This window comes from Prionailurus bengalensis, chromosome E2, assembly GCF_016509475.1.
Source record: "Prionailurus bengalensis isolate Pbe53 chromosome E2, Fcat_Pben_1.1_paternal_pri, whole genome shotgun sequence".
In the NCBI taxonomy this organism is placed as follows: domain Eukaryota; kingdom Metazoa; phylum Chordata; class Mammalia; order Carnivora; family Felidae; genus Prionailurus; species Prionailurus bengalensis.
Genome location: NC_057352.1, coordinates 38571388 through 38593839, shown reverse-complemented (window position 1 = coordinate 38593839; position 22452 = coordinate 38571388). Strand labels below are relative to the sequence as shown.

At 38.6% G+C, this 22452-nt stretch overlaps 1 protein-coding gene across 3 annotated transcripts in view; it reads left to right on the top strand.

Annotated features, from left to right (window-relative positions):
• Nucleotides 1-22452, top strand: part of LOC122494308 (cadherin-8) — a 364626-nt gene that overhangs the window by 192628 nt on the left and 149546 nt on the right. For all 3 annotated transcript variants that reach the window (XM_043599374.1, XM_043599373.1, XM_043599372.1), the window contains 3 exons: nt 2129-2296; nt 6791-6978; nt 10144-10397. In XM_043599374.1, the coding sequence (XP_043455309.1) occupies nt 2129-2296; nt 6791-6978; nt 10144-10397 (610 nt within the window). The remainder of the gene's footprint in view (nt 1-2128; nt 2297-6790; nt 6979-10143; nt 10398-22452) is intronic.

The following is a 22452-nucleotide window of genomic DNA, read 5'->3' as shown; positions in this document are numbered from 1 at the left end:
ATATTCCAAAGTCCAAAGGATGGCTTTAATTTATGATGAACTTAGAATGTGATGGTACCTAAACTTGACACACACTTGTGTAAATATCATGGGAGTAAAACAATTTTCTAATGCTTCCTACTGGAATTGGGCCCATAATGAAGGTATTCTGAGTTATGAAATATATATCCATAGCAGAATAGCCATATTGGCATCCCATCATGCTAATGATGAGGCTTTATTTGTTGTTGTTGTCTTAGCTCACGAGTTATATTTTGATATGATCAAATCCTGAAATAAGCCATTATATTGAAAAATATTATGTTACTATCAATATTTCCAAATAAGCACGGTTAACCAATTAGTGCTCCCTGAATGGGAGTCTTGAATATAAAAGTGGTTTCAAGGTGTAATAAAGTACATCAGAACTCACAGCTGTTCTTAGACCCTGCACACTGTCTGGGTGGGATAGATTTCCCTGGGTACTCTTGTGCCTCGCCTGCTATTCGAATAATTCAGAGACTTGAACTCTTTGTAAATCTTTTACAGACAGATGATTTAAGGAGATCATAAGAGTTAAAACAACCAAACCAAAAAAAAAAAAACCCAAAAAACAAAAACAAAATGAAACAAACAAACAAACAAACAAAACCACAGGATTACAACTTTGGAAATGGCCAGATAGTGGCCCATCTTCCATTTGAACCAAACGTGTAGGATATCCCTGGGGTTAGAAATGCAGGGGAAATTCTCTTTAATCCAGAAAGTTTTATATTACTTGGGCCAGAGACATAACTCACACTTATTCAACAAGAATGTTTTGGGCTAGTCACAATAATTTTTATTATGGGCTTTTACCAATATGGTGTGTGGGGGTGTATTTTTTGACACAGAATTAAATAAAACTGCAGAACACAGAAAAAATATAGTGTCACCACTGTAAGGGATCTCATTGTTCTTTGAAATGGGAAAAACTGGAAATAACTGGAATATCCACTGATAGTATGTTCATAAATGAACAATCATGCAGTTAAAAGAAGTAATGAGTTGGACCTCTAGATGCTAGTGAGCAAACAAAAGAGATCTCAAAGATATCTATTCTGTGATAAAAGAAAGTCCCAAAACAGTGCCTGTATCATGACCACATTTGTGGTTAAATGTTTATATGCATATACACATTTGTATGAATATACATATAATGGCTTTGAAATTATACACATCAAAATGTTAGCAATATTTATCTGTAAAAAGAGGTATGAGAGTAAGGAGAGGGCTAAATAAAGATTTTCAAAATAACTTCAGAAGCATCTACCCAAATTTTGTATCTTTAACAAGAATATTAAATTACTGGTGAAACACATAAAGAAGCAGATGGATGAAACCCTGAAAATATATCAGAAAGGAAAAAGCTAACATTTTAGCACTGACCATGTTCTGTTATTTTGTATGATCTTACGTTTTACCTCCTTTCTCTTTTCTCTGTTTTTAATTTTTTTCTAAATTTTGTATTACTTTTACAATGGAGAAAATGTAGCTAACTAATTAAAATATAAATGTTGAATAGTACCTTTGGATTTAGACACTCGCCTACATTAATTCTGATTGGTGTTTTATTCATCTGAGTTGATTCTAATAATGCATTTATTTCTTTCATCTCTCTGATGTATTTGTGAGCTTCAGGATAATTTATCTTTGACCTCAGAGCCTTCAAGCTATTTATGTATTTACTCCTCTTGTAGGGGAACTGGAGTCTGTGATAAATTGTAAGATTCTTTCACTTCCAGGGTTTTCCTGGGTAGATGAGGCCATGTTTTGATTTATACTTTAATTTGGTAGGCAACAGTATGCCATTCAGTTTACTTTCTAATGTATATTTTTGCAAGTTCTCTTTTTTATACACTATAAAATGTATTTTTGCAAGTTAGCCACTAATGTCTGTGACTGAAATCTTTGTGTTGGCATCACTGATGCACACCAGTTAAAAGGCAAAAGAAAACAGAAGATTATCTGAGTGGGGACTTGATGTAGGCGTGTGTGTGTGTGTGTGTGTGTGTGTGTGTGAGAGAGAGAGAGAGAGAGAGAGACATGCACACATTCATTTTGAATGAGCTGTCTTCCTGAAAGTCATTTTCCCATTTTTCCCCCTCAGCAATTATAAAAACTGCCCTTCCCAACATGGACAGAGAAGCCAAGGAGGAATACCTGGTTGTTATTCAAGCCAAAGATATGGGTGGACACTCTGGTGGCCTGTCTGGGACCACAACACTTACAGTGACCCTTACCGACGTAAATGACAATCCTCCGAAATTTGCCCAAAGTAAGTTTGTTCCCTACACTGGGTGAATATCTAATTACAATGTTTTCGTATTAATTTATTTTCTAATTTTTAGCAATATCCATAAACCTGACAGCAATCATTGAATGTTTATTATATGCAAGGTATGCCAATGTGTGTGTGTCTGTGTGTATACACACACATATACACATACACACACACATAGATATGAAACCACCAACTCTCCTGTCATTTTGGTAATAAATATATTCTCATTTTACAGATTTTAAAGAAGTTGAGAAAATTTCCAAATATTTAGGGTATAGTAAATAGTGTAGCTAAGAGTTAGAACCAGTCAGTTACAGAACATCTGACTGCAAGACGTGTGCTTAGTTCTCCATTCCCTGGTACCTCCCCTTGTGAACTTGAGAGAGTAATTACAATGCACCTCAGATAGTGCTCTATCGATAGTCCCACTTTGTTTATAAGAGGAACCACATCTGTAGTGCCTTAGGAGGGGAAAGCAGATAGGCCGTGTACGGTATACTGGCCGCAAAAATAAACACTCTTTCCTGTGACTTCCTGTGGGTCCTTCAGCCATCAGTGATCACTGATCCTACTCATCCTTACTAAAGCCAGGCTCTGCCTCAGAAGCATCTCAACAAAATTCGAGGCAGCCACCATCCATGAATCAGGGAGACAATCATTGTTTTCCAATTTTATGTACGCTCACAGAACCGTTTCTTTTTTTTTCTTTTGTTTTTAAATTTTTAATTTATTTTGAGAGAGAGAGATTGAGCATGAGCAGGGGAAGGGCAGAGAGAGGGGAAGAGAGGGAATCCCAAGCAGGCTCCATGCTGCCCGATGCAATGTGGGGCTGGGTGTCATGAAGCCGTGAGATCATGACCTGAGCCAAAATCAAGAGTCGGATGCTTAAGCAACTGAATCACCCAGGTGCTCCACAGAACCATTTTCTTGTGAGCACTTATCCAAATACTCTGACAAACTGCATTGTGAAGACCTTTTGATGTGGAGACTCTTGAGTTGAGACATGAGTGATGACTAGGAATTAGCTGGAACAAGATGAAACTAGGGAAGTGGGGGTGTGGACATGGCAATGGGAAGAAGAGGATATCCCAAAGTCTTGTGAAAGAAGGGTATATGGCCCTAGGTGAGAATTAAAAGAATCTTATAATAGGGGCCCCATGATAGCTCAGTCGGTTGAGCATCTGACTCTTGATTTTTGTTCAAGTCATTATCTCATGGTTCATGAGATTGAGCTCTGTGAAGGGGTCTCTACTAATAGTGAAGAGCCTGCTTGGGATTCTCTCTCTCCCTCTCTCTCTGCCCCTCCCCACTGTCTTTCACAGTAAATAAATAACCTTACAAAAATCCTACTACAGTTGGAACACAGAGTCTAAAGAGTTAGGTTAGGCAAGAGTTAGCTATACTTGGATTTGGAGGCCATTCTGAGTATCATGATCTTTATTCTAAGATCGCTGGGAAGCCATTAAAAGGTTTTACATTATAGGTAAAGTAATAGAATTGAAATCCAGGGAAATAAGAGAAAATGAAATCTGGCCTCCTTCCAATGTGTTCTCCACACTGCAGCCACTTGAAAGGTGTGCATAAGCATTCATGTAAAAAGTGATGGCAGAGCTAGCACGCCAGGGTGGTCTTTGTGGAACTGGAGAAAGGTGTATAGGTGTGACAGATACTTAAGAGGTAATGATAACAAAACTTTAAGGAAATGTTGTATTCTCAGTTGAAGAAGTGAGTTTTCACATTTTTGCAATGAGGGATTACATGCATGCTGGTGCTATTTGCTATGGTAGGGAATACCATAGGAGAACCTGTTGTCGTTTTTTAGGAGAATTTTTTAAAGTTTATTTATTTATTTTTTAAAAGAGAGAGAGAGAGAACGTGAGCAAGCATGAGCAGGGGAGGGGCAGAGACAGAAGGAGAGAGAGAGAGAATCCCAAGCAGGCTCCGCACTGTCAGCCTCTAGAGCCTGATGTGGAGGTCAATCTCACAAACTGTGAGATCATGACCTGAACCACAACCAGGAGTTGGATGCTCAATCAGCTGAGCCAACCAGGTGCCACTGAACAGAGAGAAGAGCAGGGAGAGGGATGAAGAGGGAGGTGGGGGAGAGGCAGAGAGACAGATGGGGAGGGTGTTGAAAATGATACATTTAAGGTATTTTTGAGAATTTACCTGCAGAAAAAAATCAAAGGTAAAAAGAACAGAAAGGATGAATTTTCATTAGGAATTTCAGCATTTTCACTTCTGGCTATGCATAAATCTGATAACAATGCAATGCTTTTTTTTTTTTTTTTTTTTTTTTCAACGTTTATTTATTTTTGGGACAGAGAGAGACAGAGCATGAATGGGGGAGGGGCAGAGAGAGAGGGAGACACAGAATCGGAAACAGGCTCCAGGCTCCGAGCCATCAGCCCAGAGCCTGACGCGGGGCTCGAACTCACGGACCGCGAGATCGTGACCTGGCTGAAGTCGGACGCTTAACCGACTGCGCCACCCAGGCGCCCCAATGCAACGCTTTTTAACCAAATTATTGAAATGGAGAATACCATCTCTCCTATCCTTTCCCCAGCTCTCTTCTTTCCTTTTCAGTTGCCATTATAGTTAAGGATCTAATATGCAACTCTTCTTTCTCAGAAAATGATTGTTTCAATTCAGCAGTGGCAGGTGAGTTTCAAAAGTGTTCCCTTTCTTAGGAGTAATAACTGTTAACTATGATCACACTAATAGAGATGAGTGAGCAGAATAGGAATGGATAAATGTTCCATTTGCTTGGCTTCCCAAAGCTCCCTGATGTAGGACTAGCAGCAAGGTGAAGCCCCTTGCTGGCTTATTGCCTTAACAAGCATACCTAGAGGGATCATCTCAAACCTTAACTGGAATATAAAGTTTGAAGGAAATGGAATCATTACACTAATTATGAGAGAATTGGGAGGCTTGTATTGGATGTGTGGATTTTCAGTGCCTACCTTATGGCAAAACTATTTGGAAAACATTTTTGTTCCCCAGTCCCATAATTTCATGATTCAAGGAGACATTTTTATTTCATCGTTAAATAAAAGTGTGCTAGTGCTAGAAGAAAACCTTACCCATCATAGGAAATAATCTTGTTAGATTGGGTAGAATGAGCCTAGTTTATCCAAGGGACTCAGTGATTGAGTTCCAACTAGAATTGGGTAATGTTCTCTAGATTTAATTTTTCCTTTTGTTTTATAGCTCATCAAATATTTATTTATTCCCTTGTTTTGGTTCCAGTGGGACTAAAACTTCCTGATTGCCTTGACTTTGGGTTCCCCACAAACAGGCATTGAGACAGGAATTTGATTAGAAGTAGTTTATCTTGGAGATGATCCCAAGAAACGCCAGTGGGGAAGTGAGGATGTGTGCGAGAGAAGGATGGAGAGCCAATAATGTGCATTATCAAGCCGGCTACAACTGTGGAGGAACTGGAGCTTTATCCCATCGGGGAAACTCTGCAACACTGTAAATAGACAAAAGAAAAGAAATAGCTCAAGGTTACCCTACCAGAAAGGGGAGGAGCCTGGGATTCTATATCCTAAGTTGTGTGAGTCTTTGAGGGCTGCTTCTGAGAGGGCATTAATTTTCTGGTAGTTAAGGCCTGACAGGCAGTGGGCAAAATGGGTTCTGAAGGCCAGAAAAAAAGCCTCAGGCAAGAAATGCGGGAGTTGGCAGTTAGATGTGGGGCCAGTGTGTACTGAAGTGGTAATGGCCAGGGGTTATGGTCTCTTCCCTCTACCAATGAAATGAGTGACACCAATACAACAACTAAAGTGATTTGAGTAAAAATGGGACTGATACCACTAATCAGACACATTTTACTGGCCCCACAGGAGAATGAACATACACTATGATTGCATTTTGCCTAGAGAGTCTTGGAAGTAGGATTTCTGGTCTTCAGAGCAATGAGGACTTTAGTAACAGGAGGACTGTTTCATGTGTCTGAACAGCTTGCTGCAGGGCACAGCAAAAGTTTAGTAATTGGATGTTATCAAAAATGGTCTACAGGTCTGTAAATATAAAGGTAACTTCAAAAGTGACTTTCAGTGTGTTACACATTACATCTTTCTGTGCTGAAATTAGCGTAATATTTTATGTTGGGCAACAATGAATATCCCCATGGGTAGCCGGTGTGATTATACAGCAAATTGGAAAGAACATTCACATAGACTCCCTCATATCCCGATGTAAATTTGCTCCAAATATATGCTTGGTAAACATACAGTTGAATAAGTTTTATATCTCAGAAGAGTCTCGAAGAGGGATCACTTCTTCTGGGAACTCTTTGACTCATTTAAAAGATTGTACACTTCGCAGCAAAATGGTTATTTTTCTCTTTTCCGTCACTGTCCTGTTAATATCTGTAGGTGTGCTCGGAACAAAGAAAGTACCCAATAAATATTTGCTGAATAGGTCAGTAAATGAATGGAAGTTGTGCAGTGCTCAGTGTCTTGTTTTGTTTTGTTTTTTCCTAAGGTCTCTATCACTTCTCAGTACCAGAAGATGTGGTTCTTGGCACTGCGATAGGAAGGGTAAAGGCCAATGATCAAGATATTGGTGAAAATGCACAGTCATCCTACGACATCATTGATGGAGATGGAACAGCGCTCTTTGAAATCACTTCTGATGCCCAGGCCCAGGATGGCATTATAAGGCTAAGAAAGGCAAGCTAAGGAAGATTTTGTTCGTCTTCCCAAGATGTCTTTGAAACTTGAGTTTTGAAGTTGACAGGGGTTGAGTGGGCTTCCTGACATAATCTTAGGATTGGTAGAGGTTTAGCTTCTTCAGCTGTGAAAAAGCAGAGTCCTTTTTTTACCTCATAATCTTGGCCCCAGTTTCCCTTTCAGCTAGCTGGGGGGCAACCAGTTACCATGGTAGCATCCCATCTCACCCATTATTTCCCCTCATCTATGCCTCAATGTTCTTCCCTAAGCCACAGGAATTGGCTCACTTCCTTTGCAGAGCACCCTCGTCACAAAGGGAAGTCAACACTCAAAAGGTCACCCTCAAGCAATGAAGGACATAGATTGGTAGACAGTTCTTATTCATTGAAGACATTTTTCTGAGGCATATTGTCTATGGTTCTTAAGAGGATTCCCAGTAGGAAAAAGATTCAGGTGCCCAGAGAGGTGGCAAGTTCAGTGGCCTTTAATCCTTCCCTATAGAAATCTCCCCATTTCCACACTCCTGCTTCCTGGAATATCTGCACAAAATATATTGAAGATTCCCAAGTTTTTATTGCAGGCTCTACTTTCAGAGAAACTCAAGGACAGACAGAACAGTCAGCCTGAGTTGTTCTGGTCAGCTCTAGCACTAGAAGGGCAGGGCCAACCCTCCTTCCATTGGTTACTCCAAACCATGCATCAAAGGTCCAAGCATTATGGTAAACGAAGCTCCTCTTGGCCTTGCTTCCGGGTGTGGGGCTACCATGAGAGAAAGAAACATCTAGATGAGTAGTACAGATAATGTATGGCTGTTGTATCTGCATTTGCCAGCAGCCATTTCTTTTGTGATAGATGTGAAAAATTCTGTACAGTAGCTTCTGAATTTATTTATCATCATGACACCTACATTCATAAAAAAAATATGTAGAATGCATTTCATTATCTTATGGGCATGGACCTTTGCAAGGGAAAATATCCTTTTATCCTCATCATGAGTATTTTTTTCAATACTGTTTTTTGAATCTTTTTCACAAAACAGTAGAAATTAATTTTAATTAGATGAGTGTGTTCATGAATAAGAATATAAATGGCAGAGCACACTGTTGGGAGCCTGTCTTGATCAGCATTATATTCATGTGACTCCAAGCTTACTATCTAACTCTCTCCATCATGTTACACAAGAACATGATTCCAACGGCCATGCTCTAAAAATCCCCCCTTGGAGAGATAGTAAGATTATGAACCTGGAGTTTCCTGGACATACTTTTTCTACAAAATCAATGAATTTTTTTAAATTAATTTCAAGCGAAAAAAAAAAGGCTGCATTTATTTTAACTCTGTTCGGAACAACACTAGCTTTCTACCTGGCTTGAGTTTAGGTTAAGAGTTGGAAAGTATTTAAAAACTCATGTTTAAAATAGAATACAGTATAATTATGCTTGAGTCAATTATTGAATAACCCAGAGCCACATTTTCTTTAGCTAATGATTCCTAATGTCATTTTTATTGTTATTATTAACTGCCATCCTTTGCTACCATAAGGTGCTTTTATAAACTGAAGCAGTTAGCCATGTGTTATAGTTTTATTCACTGTTATTCATAAACGTGGAACTATATACTACATGTTTTGACACTGAGAAACCCATGTATTTTCATGTAGAGAGCAATATGTAGGGAGTCATATTTCTACAATTCGTGGGTCTCCTGTTTGATAAGATCCTAAGGACACTAGGGATGTGTTTGGATACATTGTCATTATGTTGAACTAAGAAATAAACAGAACATAATCTGCTACACTTAACAGTGTTTGTGAGGAATTTGAAATTGCAAAATAGTTACAGTAGGGGTGATTGGCAAATTTTTGCAAATGCTGATGTTGAATCGTCTATTCGTGGCTATGTGTGCCTAGGAATTTCAGAATAGACAGGGAAGTGACTATATGCCTTGTTTACTAGAAAATATTTCCCCCAAAAGTCGAGTCCCATTAGAACTGAATTCAGGTAGAAAGATCGACCCCAATTTTGAAATAAAGATACATCTTTAAGCTTATACAGGAGTTCTGAAAGAGTTCCCTAATGCCAGTTTGTCTTCTGATTTATTTTTTTTAAAAATCTGCATTGCAGATTGTGAAGAATTGCACCTCACACCTAAATTGTCTCTCTGAACTTTGACAGACGTTTATTCATGAAATCTGAAATATTACGAGTTGACAAGAATTGCAATGTAAGGAATCTGACACAGATTGGCTTCTGAGTATTTAGGGGAACTAAATATTTTACCTAACTCTCTTCACCTAGGTCATTAGCTGAAGTCGTAGGGGCTTTTAAGGAATGAGATATTAATATGTCAGAAGTATTGTCAGTAATGGAGCAGTGAGGTAATTTCAAATTGCTTTTAAGTGGTTGGTGGAGGCACAGCCAGACCTAGTTATCTATATATATACTGCTCTCGCCCTTCCTTCTTCTAAATATAAACCCTGATAAATATGTATCTGCATACATATTTCTTTATATGCCCACCTGCTTCAGAGCCCAGAACTTATAATAGAGACCTTCTAAGAATACCCTAAAAAATAATAAACCTCATTTTAGCCACATGATCAGTAGAGCAGCGGTGATTTTAGAAGCGAAATCAGAAAACACTCTTTGTTGGGATTAGTGCTAAATTATGCCTTATAATGTCTCCTTGGACTAAACAATGATTATTTCTAGTTCTTTACATTTCACACACTGTTGCAAAAATGATAAAATATTCTTCCCAGATAGAGATTGTGTTCGATGCTGCCTTATCTCCTACCAGCAGAAGCCCGATTAACTGGCTGATTGGTATTCAGGTCGTGCCACCACTAGTAAAATTTTATTATGACTCTGAAGTGAAATTTTGATGGCACAATTCATGACTGTGAATATTTTGTGAATTCCAAGTGAAATGAGCAAAACAAAACAAAACAATAGGAGATTAGATTCACTGAGCTTGTATAATAAACAGATATCAATAAATGCCTGTAAAATTTACAGGTTGAATCTGAGGGAATGGAGAGTGATCCCATTAAGGCTCGCAAATGGGCTTAAATGCACATAACTATCATCCATCAGCATTATACTCATTTGTTCTTGCTGCTGTGGTCATTAGCGGGAAACATTCATCTTTGTCATTTCTTAACAGCCTCTGGACTTTGAGACCAAAAAATCCTATACGCTGAAGGTAGAGGCAGCCAATGTCCATATTGACCCACGTTTCAGCGGCAGGGGGCCCTTTAAAGACACGGCGACAGTCAAAATTGTTGTTGAGGATGCTGACGAGCCTCCTGTCTTCTCTTCACCTACTTACCTCCTCGAAGTTCATGAAAATGCTGCTCTAAACTCCGTGATTGGGCAAGTGACTGCTCGTGACCCTGATATCACCTCTAGTCCTATAAGGTATTCCTTTTATAATTTTTTTTAATGTTTATTTTTGAGACAGAGAGAAAGGGTGTGAGCTGGGGAGGGACAGAGAGAGAGAGAGGGAGACACAGAATCCGAAGCAGGATTCAGCATCTGAGCTGTCAGCACAGAGCCCGATGCAGGGCTCGGACTCACAAGGGGTGAGATCATCACCTGAGCGGAAGTCGGATGCTTAACCGACTGAGCCACCCAGGCGCCCCAAGTATTTCCTTTTTAAAAGGCATAGGGGCTACATCAAAGGACAAGCACATCAGTACAGAATGCAATTATGTGTACATTCTTTGTGGCTGGCTTTGGTAATTAGCTCACGTGACTGAGGGATTTTGGTCAGCACAATGTCTGCATGTGTGTGTGCACGTACGTGCCCAGGCACACATGTTCACACACACCTACTAAGAGCTACATGCAATACCCAGAGCCAGGAATATCAAGATGAATGAAGCCATTGCAGCTTTCAGAGAACTCAGTGAAAATACAAAATTGCATTTTTTTTCTAGTATTGGGCAAGTATTGCTGGTTTGTCTTCTTTCTCTTTTGACGGTTACAGTGAACTATATATATAAGAACTTGAGAGACTTGAGACCAACTGCCTCATTCAGTTCATTAAGAGGCCCTTATCTTATTTGTGTCATTAGTGTTTGGCTTTGAAATTATCTTATCACTTCATGGGCATTTCTGATAGGTCAGCATATCTGGATTGGCCCCTTTTAGACAAAATCTTTCTTTGCCATTAAACAAAAAAAATCTTTTGTTTATATTTTCCCTGCTCAGAATTTTTTCCCAAGATGAAACAATTCGTTTGTTTTTTAATGTTTATTTATTTTTGGAAGAGAGAGCGAGAGGGACAGAGAGAGATAGAGACAGACAGAGAGACCATGAGTGAGGGAGGAGCAGAGAGAAAGGGAGACACAGAATTGGAAGTAGGCTCCAGGCTCTATGCTATCAGCACAGAGCCCGACGTGGGGCTCGAACCTACAAACCATGAGATCATGACCTGAGCTGAAGAGTTTAACCAACTGAGCCACCCTGGTGCCCCAAGATGAAACAATTCTTTATTAAAGTTTTTCTGCTTTTTTTAGAAATGAGGCTCAATTCCATTTTTTTTGTTATTGTTGTTGAACTGTGTACATCTTTTCTCTTTTGCCATTCATCTACATGACACTACAGGTGCTGAAGCTACATAACATGAACACTGAAAATCTATAACATGTAAACTGGCTAATGATGTGCTTGAGTATAGATTTCAAATATTGTCTTAGAAATGCTCGTTGGAAGAGAGAGAGAGAAAGAGAGGGGGAGGGAGAGACAAGCAGGGAGAGAGGGAGAGGTGGGGAGAGAGAGGAATATAGTCTTAAAGAATTGTCCTTTTAATCTGGGAGTTAGATGTCAGTTCATCCCATCTCATTGAATGGATATATTTTCAACTAGTTTAATCACAGAAACTCTGGATAAGTGAGCTTTCTGCAAGTTTTATCTATTCACTTTTTTTTTTATGTATTAAATTTCCATTACTCACAAGGGCACTGAAACTGTGAGGCTACAAGTGAAACTCACAGAATAGTCGGTGCCCCAAATAGTTTGCGCAAAAAATAATTCTTTTCAGATCCAGAAAAGCTGGTTTTAATACAAGCCACTTCAAAACTCAGGATAATGAAGAGGGTTTCCCAAAAGGATACAAAAAAAAAAGAAAATTCCCTCAAAAGAGCCCAATCTCTGAGAAGATAAAATCCCACCTGGGGATTTGAAAAATGGTCAGGTGTCCATTCTCAGTTCTGAAGAAGTTCAACAAGCTATAGCCATACAGGATGTCCATAGTTGCCTAAGAGAATTGTATCTCTCAAAGGGCCAAGTGTTGAAAACAAGGGAAAAATGTATCCGAGAAATAAATGTGCGTGGTCATTCATTTTCTGACTACATATTGAAGTTATGAAATGGCTTTGTATTGCGATGCCAGTATATAAATACAGGCCATATTTGGTAAATATTCTGTCCTGTTTCATGTTTTTACTACTTTTCCTCCGAAAGAACACAGAAAGGAGCAGTTTCCTCTTGCCTCACATCTCCAAGCATGACACAGAATGAAGGGAGAACTGAATGATGGGGCCAGTTTTAACCCTTGATTTTACACGATTTCTAAGCTTTTTAGCAAGGAACATACAAGGGCTCAGGAGTATGCCAAGTCATGGGCCCTTACAGACAAGGGGGTTTCAGATATTGGGGCAATCACCTGTAAACATCAAACATGGAATCCATTGTGGCAGTGGGAACACACTTCCAATGCAGAGATAAGCTCTTAATCAGCTAGGAGAAGGTCTGAAGAACTGTGACAGGAACCTCAAATTGGCAGAACTGATTAAAAATCCAGGTTTGTGGTTGCCCACATATTTTTGCACATTCTGTTATCTATCCACATACTGATGCAAACGTGGCGATTTACTGATACCAACTCCCGGTTCCCAGGGAATCAAATGATGATTATCACTGTAGTTAACTGTTACTGTTATTGCTGTTGTTATTTTTATTATTACCACTGCTTTGAAAGGCAGGTGTAGAGGAAGCTTGAAGCTGGTTGGCAACAACTGTCTAGATTAGAAGTGTTTTGTATTCAGGCAAGCTAAAGGAGATTAGAGGCCATGTTACCTGGAGAGATGGACAGATAAGATACCACCTGATGACACTGACATCTGTGCCTCTGATAGATTTCAGGCAAGCGCTTATTCCTTGGCATCTATGGTCCCACCCAAAGAAGGGGAGAATACTGTTTCAAAGCATTTTACAACAGGGCTTTGATGAGTGATTCAGAAGGCAAGCCCCTCTCAGTGTGCATGGAGGTGGATTGGATGCATGGGATGGGAACGTAAGAATCATCAACTGCATTTTTTCAGCACTTCTTCTGCTTTTCTGTACTTGTTCCCCTCCCCCCCACCCATTTCATTGCGTTATGGAGAGCAGCTCTCCTCTCTCTTTGCACAATTGGTTAATTTGAGTAGAAAATTAAATTTTCTGAGTAGCCAGAGCAATGCATGGTTCCTTCTGAGTCTAGCAGACAGATTTAGACCCATTTAACCTTTTTAAACAGAACTAGAGGACATGGATATTCAGGGAATTACTGAGTGACAAATAGCTATGCATTATTGTCTCTTTAGAACTGTTGTATTTTATATGCTGATAAGAAGGTACCCATCTTTTAGAGGAATGTTTACTTTGACATGCAGTAAGAAAGAGGCCTTTTTATGGCATTTGCTGTGTTTAGAAACTCAGTTGTTTATTGGTTGGTCAACTTCCCGTAAGACTCAACTTCTTTCTAGAGCACATCATCAAGTTGGAAATATCATGTATTTTAAAATTCTTATACCTAAACCTGTACTTTTTTTATTTTTTTAATTTAAATCCAAATTAGTTAAGATATAGTTTAATAATGATTTCAGGAATAGAATTTAGTGTTTCATCGCTTACATATAACACCCAGTGCTCATCCCAGCAAGTGCCCTCCTTAATGCCCATTGCCCACTTAGCCCATCCCCTGACCCAACACCCTACCAACAACCCTCAAGTTCTCTGTATTTAAGAGTCTCTGTGGTTTGTCTCCCTCTATATTTTTATCTTATTTTTGTTTCCCTTCATCTATCTTCATCTGTTGTGTTTTTTAACTTCCACATATGAATGCAATCATGATATTTGTGTTTCTCTCACTGACTTATTTTTCTTAGCATAATGTACTCTAGTTCCATCCACATTGTTGCAAATGGCAATATTTTTGATCTTTGATCTTTGAGTACAATTCCATTGAATGTATATACCACATCTTCTTTATCCATTAATCAGTCTGTTTGGGCTCTTTCCATACTTTGGCTATTGTCTACAGTGCTGCTATAAACATTGGGGTGCATGTGCCCCTTCAAATCAGCATTTTTTTTATTCTTTGGATAAATACCTAGTAGTGCAGTTGCTGGGTCATAGAGTAGTTCTAGTTTTAATTTTTTTTTTTAGAGTTTATTTTTAAGAGAGACAGAACATGAGCAGAGGAGGGGCAGAGGGAGAAGAAGGAGACACAGAATCTGAAGCAGGCTCCAGGCTCTGAGCTGTCAGCACAGAGCCTGACATGGGGCTCGAACTCAGGAATGGCCAGATCATGGCCAAGGCCAAAGTCAGATGCTTAACCAACTGAGCCACCCAGGCGCCCCCCTAGTTTTAATTTTTTGAGGAACATCCATACTGTTTTCCAGAGTGGCTGCACCAGTACCTAAACCTGTGTCTGTAACTACATTCGTATCTGTATCTTTGTCTATGCCCTTTCAGGGGAAAGTAGACAGTGGCATGGAGGGTCTTACCTTGTCCCTGCCAGGAACATTAATTAAATACTTGCTACTCTTTTCAATACTAAATGTCTCTGAGTAAAATTGAATGAAGTCGGGTAAATTATTTATATTTAAAAAGGTGATACATTTTGAGCTTACATTTTGAGCAATCCTATCATTGCTACTTCCTCCAGCAGCTGGTCTCTGGAATTCTCTTAGACTCAGTTTCCTCATATGTATTTTGGGTTAATATCATGTCCCTCACAGGGTAACTGAAATAATTAAGTTATTAAATTTAAAAAATATAGTAGCTACTAGCATTGCCAGTTAATAACGCCACCATCAATTTCATGTCCTAAACACAAATTAAAAATCCAGTATTTGAGCTCTTGGGTGGCTCAGTCGGTTAAGCGTCTGACTTCAGCTCATGTCATGGTCTCATGGTTAGTGAGTTGGAGACCCTCACTGGGGTCTGCACTAACACACACAGCTTGCTTCAGATCCTCTGTCTCCCTTTCTGTCTTCCCCTGTCCCCCATGTGTGCCTGCTCTCTCTCTCTCTCAAGAATAAACATTTTTTTTTTTAACTCTGGTACTTACATAAGCAGAGTTTCCTCTACAAATGGTTGCTTCACTGTGCAGAATTACCTGTTTTTCCTTTAACAGTTAGCTGCTAAATAGTCTAACCTCAGTTAGTGTAAAACGCCCCTGCTACTGCAGTGAGTATTGTTACTGGTGAGTGCTTAATATGTGACAAGGATGTGCTAACTATACTCATTTCATTCCCTAACACCTCTGTGATAGAACATATATTGTCATTATCACAAACTGATGAGGAAACTGCAGATAAAAAGCCTCAATTGCTGATTATCACACAAATACTGTAGTGGAACCATGAAGCATACCTGGGTTTTCCTGACAACGCAGTGCCTATCCTCTGTCCCTCTGCCTCACTCTATCCCTGAGATCTCTGTGACTTCACCCATGTCTCTCCCTGCTGGAACAGCCGAGCAGGACCAATTTTAATTGAAATAATAAACTGTGCATTCTCTAAATGGCCTCATTCCATTCAGGATGCATACCAACAAGGAAGGAAGATAGACCAGGTCTGTGGCATTAATCAGAGCATGGGCGGAATGCTCTTTGCTCCTCAGCCCTACCCCTTTGTATGAGTTTTGTTACTGTTGGCTGTAAACACAATCGTGATGATGGAGGTAAAAGAAGAAATGATGTTCTAACAATAACATAAATGAAACATGGTGTAAGTTACTATCATGTACCATTTCACTTTAATTCTCACAAAAGTTGCTGTAAAGTCATCAGTGTGATTCTAGTTTTATGGAGAAGGAAGCTGAATCTCTGAAAAAGTTCCCTGTGTGTGCGTTAGGGATTGCAGGGCCAGGATTTAAACCTAAATTTATTCTTACCATTGGCTACTATGTCTGTGCATGCTTCTGGCATCTTTCATGAGGAGTAGGCTGATGACATCTCATATTTACTGAGTCCATACTTAGTGACAGACACTCTGAAATGCTGTTATGTGCAGTAAACTGTTTATGTAAGGTAAAAATTCTTAGCACCGGGTAGGTGTGAAATTCTAAGTCAGTGCCTTCATGTAAACCCTCTATGGTTCATTTTTCCCTTTAAATAAATTTATGAGAAGTGTGTATTTGAAGTTACCACTGTGTTGAGATGACATGTGTCTGGGGTTGTTAGTAGTTGCTTCCTGTTTCTTTCAGAGCCTTCACCTTGGGTAAGACTACATGAACTGCTTAAATTAGAAGTAGGGATAATGGCCATTCAGCAGGCAGAGTAGACGGACACCTGATCATGGTAGGCACAGTGCTCTGTTGTCACAAGTCCTCTCCTGAAAGTAAGTGCCCACTCAACACAAGAGATTACATTTTTAGTTCCTACTTGTACTTGGGCATTTTTATAATTCGCTGTCGTTATCCAGCTTGCTGTTAATGAGCTCTTTTCCTGAAAACACTCCTTACAATCCTGATGCCCAGTGATGCAAAAGTGGAAATATTTCATTCAGTAGAGAACCTGGCATTAATTTGGAGAGTAGACTGTGTATTGATTGACTCCTCAGTCTTGCAATAACTTCCATTTTAGGGAAGGACCTATTTTTTGTTTGTTTGTTTTTATTTATTATTATTACTATTATTTTTTTGGTGATAAGAACACTTTACATGATTTCTGTCTTTTAACAGATTTTTAAGTGCACAATACAGTATTGTTAACTGTAAGTACAGTATTGTAGAGCTTATCTCCAGAATTCATCCTGTGTAACTGAAAGTTTATATCCATTAATTAGAGGCTCCCCATTTCCCCCTTCCACCAGCCCCTGGCAACCACCATTTGATGCTTCCATGAATTTGACTATTTCGGATTGTCTCCCATAAGTGGAATCATGCGGTACTTAATGTTTCTGTCATTAGCTTATTTCACTTAGCATAATGGCCTCCATGTTCACCTATGACATGGCATATTACACAATTTCCTTTCTTGTTTTCAATGTTTATTTATTCTTGAGAGAGACAGAGAGAGGGAGTGAGAGAGTGCTCGAGGGAGGAGGGGCAGAGACAGAGAGGGAGACACAGAATCCGAAGCAGGCTCCAGGCTCTGAGCGGTCAGCACAGAGCCCGATGTGGGGCTTGAACCCACGAATGGTGAGATGATGACCAGATGCCCAACCGACTGAGCCACCCAGGCACCCCCACACAATTTCCTTTTTTAAGGCTGAATATTACTCCCTTCTATCAACATACCATGTTTTCTTTATTCATTCATCTGTTGATGGTCATTTAGGTTGTTTCTATATCTTGGTTATTATAAAGAGTGCTACAGTAAACATAGGATACTAATATCTTTTAAGATCCTGGTTTCAATTGTTTTGGACAAATGCCCAGAAGTGAGATTGCTGGATCATATGGTAATTCTATTTAAATTATTTTTTAAAACTCCCATACTGTTTTCCATAGAGGCTGCACTTCTTTGCATTCTAACCACCTGTGTGCAAGGATCTAGTGCAAGGACCGAGTTTTCTTAAAATAATTAAAATTTGGCCATTTCATTCCTGCACACTCTTAGCCAGATAAAAGCTTGATTGTGTCCCAAATCAAAAATACCAACCCTTCCAAATCATTGTTCCAAAACAAATCTCACTATAGTTGCTAATTCAACTAATACTACTTAACTCATCTATTAAGTCATATTTTCATTTAGTCAGATAGTCATTTATCCATTCAGTCACACTCAGACTATATATACATTTACATATACATATACATATGTGTATATATATGTGTCATATATAGAATTTATTTATTTTACTAGGGGATTTCTGTAAAGACAGAGCCCCTGCCCCATGGACCTTATTCTGTAGTAGGGAGGCTGGCTAAATAGCCATGAAAAACCCAACTTTCACATTTATCTAATTAGATACATTTTTTCTAAAAATGATGAATAAGGATGGATTCTGGAATGTTAGGGTCACACGAAGGAAGAAGTGTCCTCATTTCATAATGGATTTGAATAGAAACAGCCATATACATCCAATGATGCTAAAGTGGAAATATCTCACACTGTAGAAAGCCCTATATTAATTTGAATGTTTTTTTTTCTTTTATCCTCTCTCTCTCTCTCTGTAAAGAAATGCTTTGGGTAAAAAAGGAATCCTTTTTTCTCCTTAGAGGAGTAATAAATAATATGTGATGCAGAGACCTTAGAATCCTGGGACCAGCAGCACCAGATAATATTATTTATTAAAGCAGTTAGAGCAACCAGTGGAGCAATTAGAGGCAAAAAGCTGAAAACTTGTAGATGGAATTTTTGATACTCAAAATGCATGCGAGAAAATGTTAAAATGGTTTCTTTAGGCATAATAACAAAAGCTAGAATGAAATTAAGCAGTGAGAAAGAAACAGTTGGAGTTCACCGAAATATAATAACTGATTCATAACTAAGGGGTTTATTTCATTATAAGTGGCTCTAAATAGCATCTTCACTTGCAGTTGGCTCAAAATTGCATCTTCCTATAAATTTTCCATATAGAGGCTGCAAACCAGTGTTTAGCAAAACATGTTTTATAATAGAAAAGTACCTGTATGCCTGTTAAACTTGAAAAATAGACATACACTGCCTTTCTCTGACAACAGCATCTCCCTAACTGTGCCCTAAGGGACACTATCGGGATCAAAGACATTGTGGCCACATTGATTTGAACTCAAGTTCCTTTGCACTAGGATTCCACAGGTATGTTAATTAGCCAAAGGGCATTGCACTTTTTAAGAAGGAGAAAATGTAAGCAGCACACATTCAGTCTTTGAACTTTGTGTAGTTTTGCAGAATATCCAGAACATATGATGGAAGACAGGACCCTGAAGCTCCTGTACTGGTCTGTGCTCTAGATTCTAATGCACTGAGCATTGCGAGTTTCACGATACTTATCCTTCTGGGTGTAACAGGCGGTTTATCTTCTTATGACTGTATGAGTCTCCCTCCTCCCAAGAGCTGCCTTTTTTTTTTCTTTAGGACCTACTTAAAGGAGGACTCATGACTTTTAGCGAATACTTTTACTCTATTACCGTAGGCCTGCAGTCAATAAACTATAACCTGTGTGCTAAATCTGGTCTACCACCTTTTTTTGAAGTTTTATTAGGACACAACCACCCTTATTCTTTTATGCCCTATGACTACAGAGTTGAGTAGCTGTGACAGAGATAGTATGGCCAGAAGAGCCTAAAATACTTACTTTACAGAAATTTTTTTTTTTTTTTTTTTTGCCAAACCCTACCCTGGACTGATAGCAGTTTGGATTTTCATCAGTAATTTGAACAGTTGGCTCCTGTATAATTCTGGGATCTTACTCTGTCTCAGAAAGTCCCTACAGATAACATATATATATATACACACATGTATATATATATATACATGTAAAAAAATTATATATATACATACATACATATATATACATATGCATTATATATATATACACATACCTACATATATATATATACACATACATATATATATATGTAGGTATGTGTATATATATATATAATTTTTTTAAACCTGTAGCAGCCAAAGAAATTCTTTATATTAGACTATGTGATAGGAGTTGACTTTGTCCATTTTTGTCTGAGAGCCCTTGGGACATTGGTTCTCATGGGATCCATGGCAGTGTATTCTCACGTTGACTCTGCCAGAAATGACTAGTTTTGTTTAGTGTAGCTTTGGAGCCGATCCCCATAACTACCATACAAGCTGTGAAAGGGCATCCTGAGAAATGGTGTGATGCTTACCTGCTTGGAGTGGGGAATTTACTTGTTTTTTGCATGAGTTTATTAAAAAAATAGATTTTTTTCCTCCATTCTCCAGACCTCAGTAATAAGTATCATATAGGGTTTTTAGAAGTGTGACTGGTGACTGCCTTAGCCAAACACTGGTCTCTTCATTTCAGTGTCTTGGTAAATTCTCTGATTTCAGCAGTATTTTTCTGTCTAAAAGCGTGAGATCCCCTAAAAAGAGAAATTAACTTGTAATAGACTTGCTACTGTAGTGTGCTAACAGACTCTAACATGTATTCTCCAATATGAGACTAGATAGTCACCAAGTGATACTGGAAATAATCTGTGGATCTTTATTCGTGACTATTTAGCATATTAGTATAGTGCCCTTCACATGTATCTCATTCTCACTTCATTACGTTAACTCTATGAGTGACATGTATCCTGTTTCCATTAAACAACTTGTTGCAGGTTGTTTTCCCTGGGAGTAGATGCATTGGAAGTACAAGATGTTTATTAGGGATCAGCACCTGTGAATGGAAGGAGACAAAAGCAGGATGAGCAGGGGAGAAATCGAATGGCATTGCAGTCCTGGCAAAAGACCCAATCCAGTGGGTCTTTCTGGGATGAGTGTTAACCATCAGAGAAATGCATCATCCCTCTGCTTGTGTCATCTCCAGATGAACTCTGGAGTGTAGGTTCTCTGCAAAGGGTCCAGATTCTAAGGAGTGGATAGCTGAAGGGTGTCTACTGACCCCTCCCCACACAGCCCAGGCTTCCTTCCTCGAAGGTATATCTGCACAACATATCTTCATGTCAACCGTGGATAAGAGCACTAAACATCTTTATTCGTGAAGTAATTTGACTAAATTCATACTGCTAGCCATGTAGCTCCCAAATCCATGTTGCCACCACACTACAGTGTCTTCCTTTAGGCAAATGTGTATTTGTTCTGCATTTTGAGATGCAAACACCAAAGTGGCAGATTGGTTAGCTGAAATGTTATCAGTGTAGTATGGCAATAGTTATCCAAAACTATGAAGCTGCATGTATTTATAAAATATTTTATAAAATATGAGTAATCTAAGTGGTAAAAATAGCTTAAGAATCTAGAGACAGGAAAAAAAATTGGAAAATGCTGATCTTGGGTTTAAAAAGTTTGTGTTTTTTTGTTTTTGTTTTTGTTTTTGTTTTCTGATGGGTGAAGTCTTTGTCTTCTCTAGGGAACAAATTTGATAATAATGTTTATATTCTGAGAGAAACAAAGATGCCTGTGTAGGCTGAGCAATGTTATCTAATATTGTTACTCTCATAAAGCAAAATAAATCCTCTATTTTGCATCCCAACAAAGGGAGATTGACATGCTTATCTGATGTTCAAATATTTATGGGAGTCATTTCAACCAAGCCTTTAGTTTTCCTTATATTTCTACATTCTGATTTGACACAAGGTATTATACAACCTTGCTTTTGATAAAGGACAATCAGATTTGACTTAGTGTTGCAGAGGGAAACATAATATTGCATATTTTAGAAGAGAACACGTTAAAAATGGAGAAATGTCATCTCCATCCATCTATCAAAAGTTTATTGGCTCTATTCTCTGTGTCTGGAGCCAGCTTGCTGGGGAGCATAGTGGTTCAAGTTGAAGTGCCTTCCAAATGGGCTTCTAGATTCAAATCAGTTTTGGGATAGTCTGCTGAGAGGTGTAGCTTCACAGTAAATAAGATTTAGGAAAGTCCTTAAGAAGGATCAGAGTTAGGGAAAATATACTTAATGGTGCAAAAGACAGCAATAGATCTAAATGTCCCTGTGAAGACAATAGGACAGAGCAGGTATGGAAAGGGAGCAGGCCCCAAAGTATGGTGAAGTGTGGGAGATATGCTCACTGGAAAAAGAAGAAGCCTGTCTAGATCACCTGTATTAAATATCACGTGCATGATATTGGGCTTTGCACTTGCTTAAATGTACAAGATTAAGTTAGACAATGCGGGCAGGCATTGTGCTTAAAGATGGGTATTTTTAGTGGAAAATATTTTTCCCCCTAGACAAATTACATCTGCCTGACACTGGAATAGTGTGCTTATATTAGTACTATTGTATATCACATAGGTAAACATGCTATTGCAATGTAAATTCATTTCCAGCCCTTAAGATTTAACAGGCCACATCTTGTCCACCTATTAATACCTATCATTTAGCATAAATCCTTAGCATTTATTAAATGATCCAGAATTTACTAAATGTCTAATTAAAATTTCAATATATACAATTTTATGCATTAAAAACACCTGCTTTAATATAGTTAATATTTAAAATATATTTGTATTATTTCTTCGGTGTGCATGTTTTTAATAAATCCTTTTTTCTTTTGTACAGTAAGTGATTTTGACCAAAATTGGACAGATATATAATCATCCTTATAACTTTCCGACATTTAG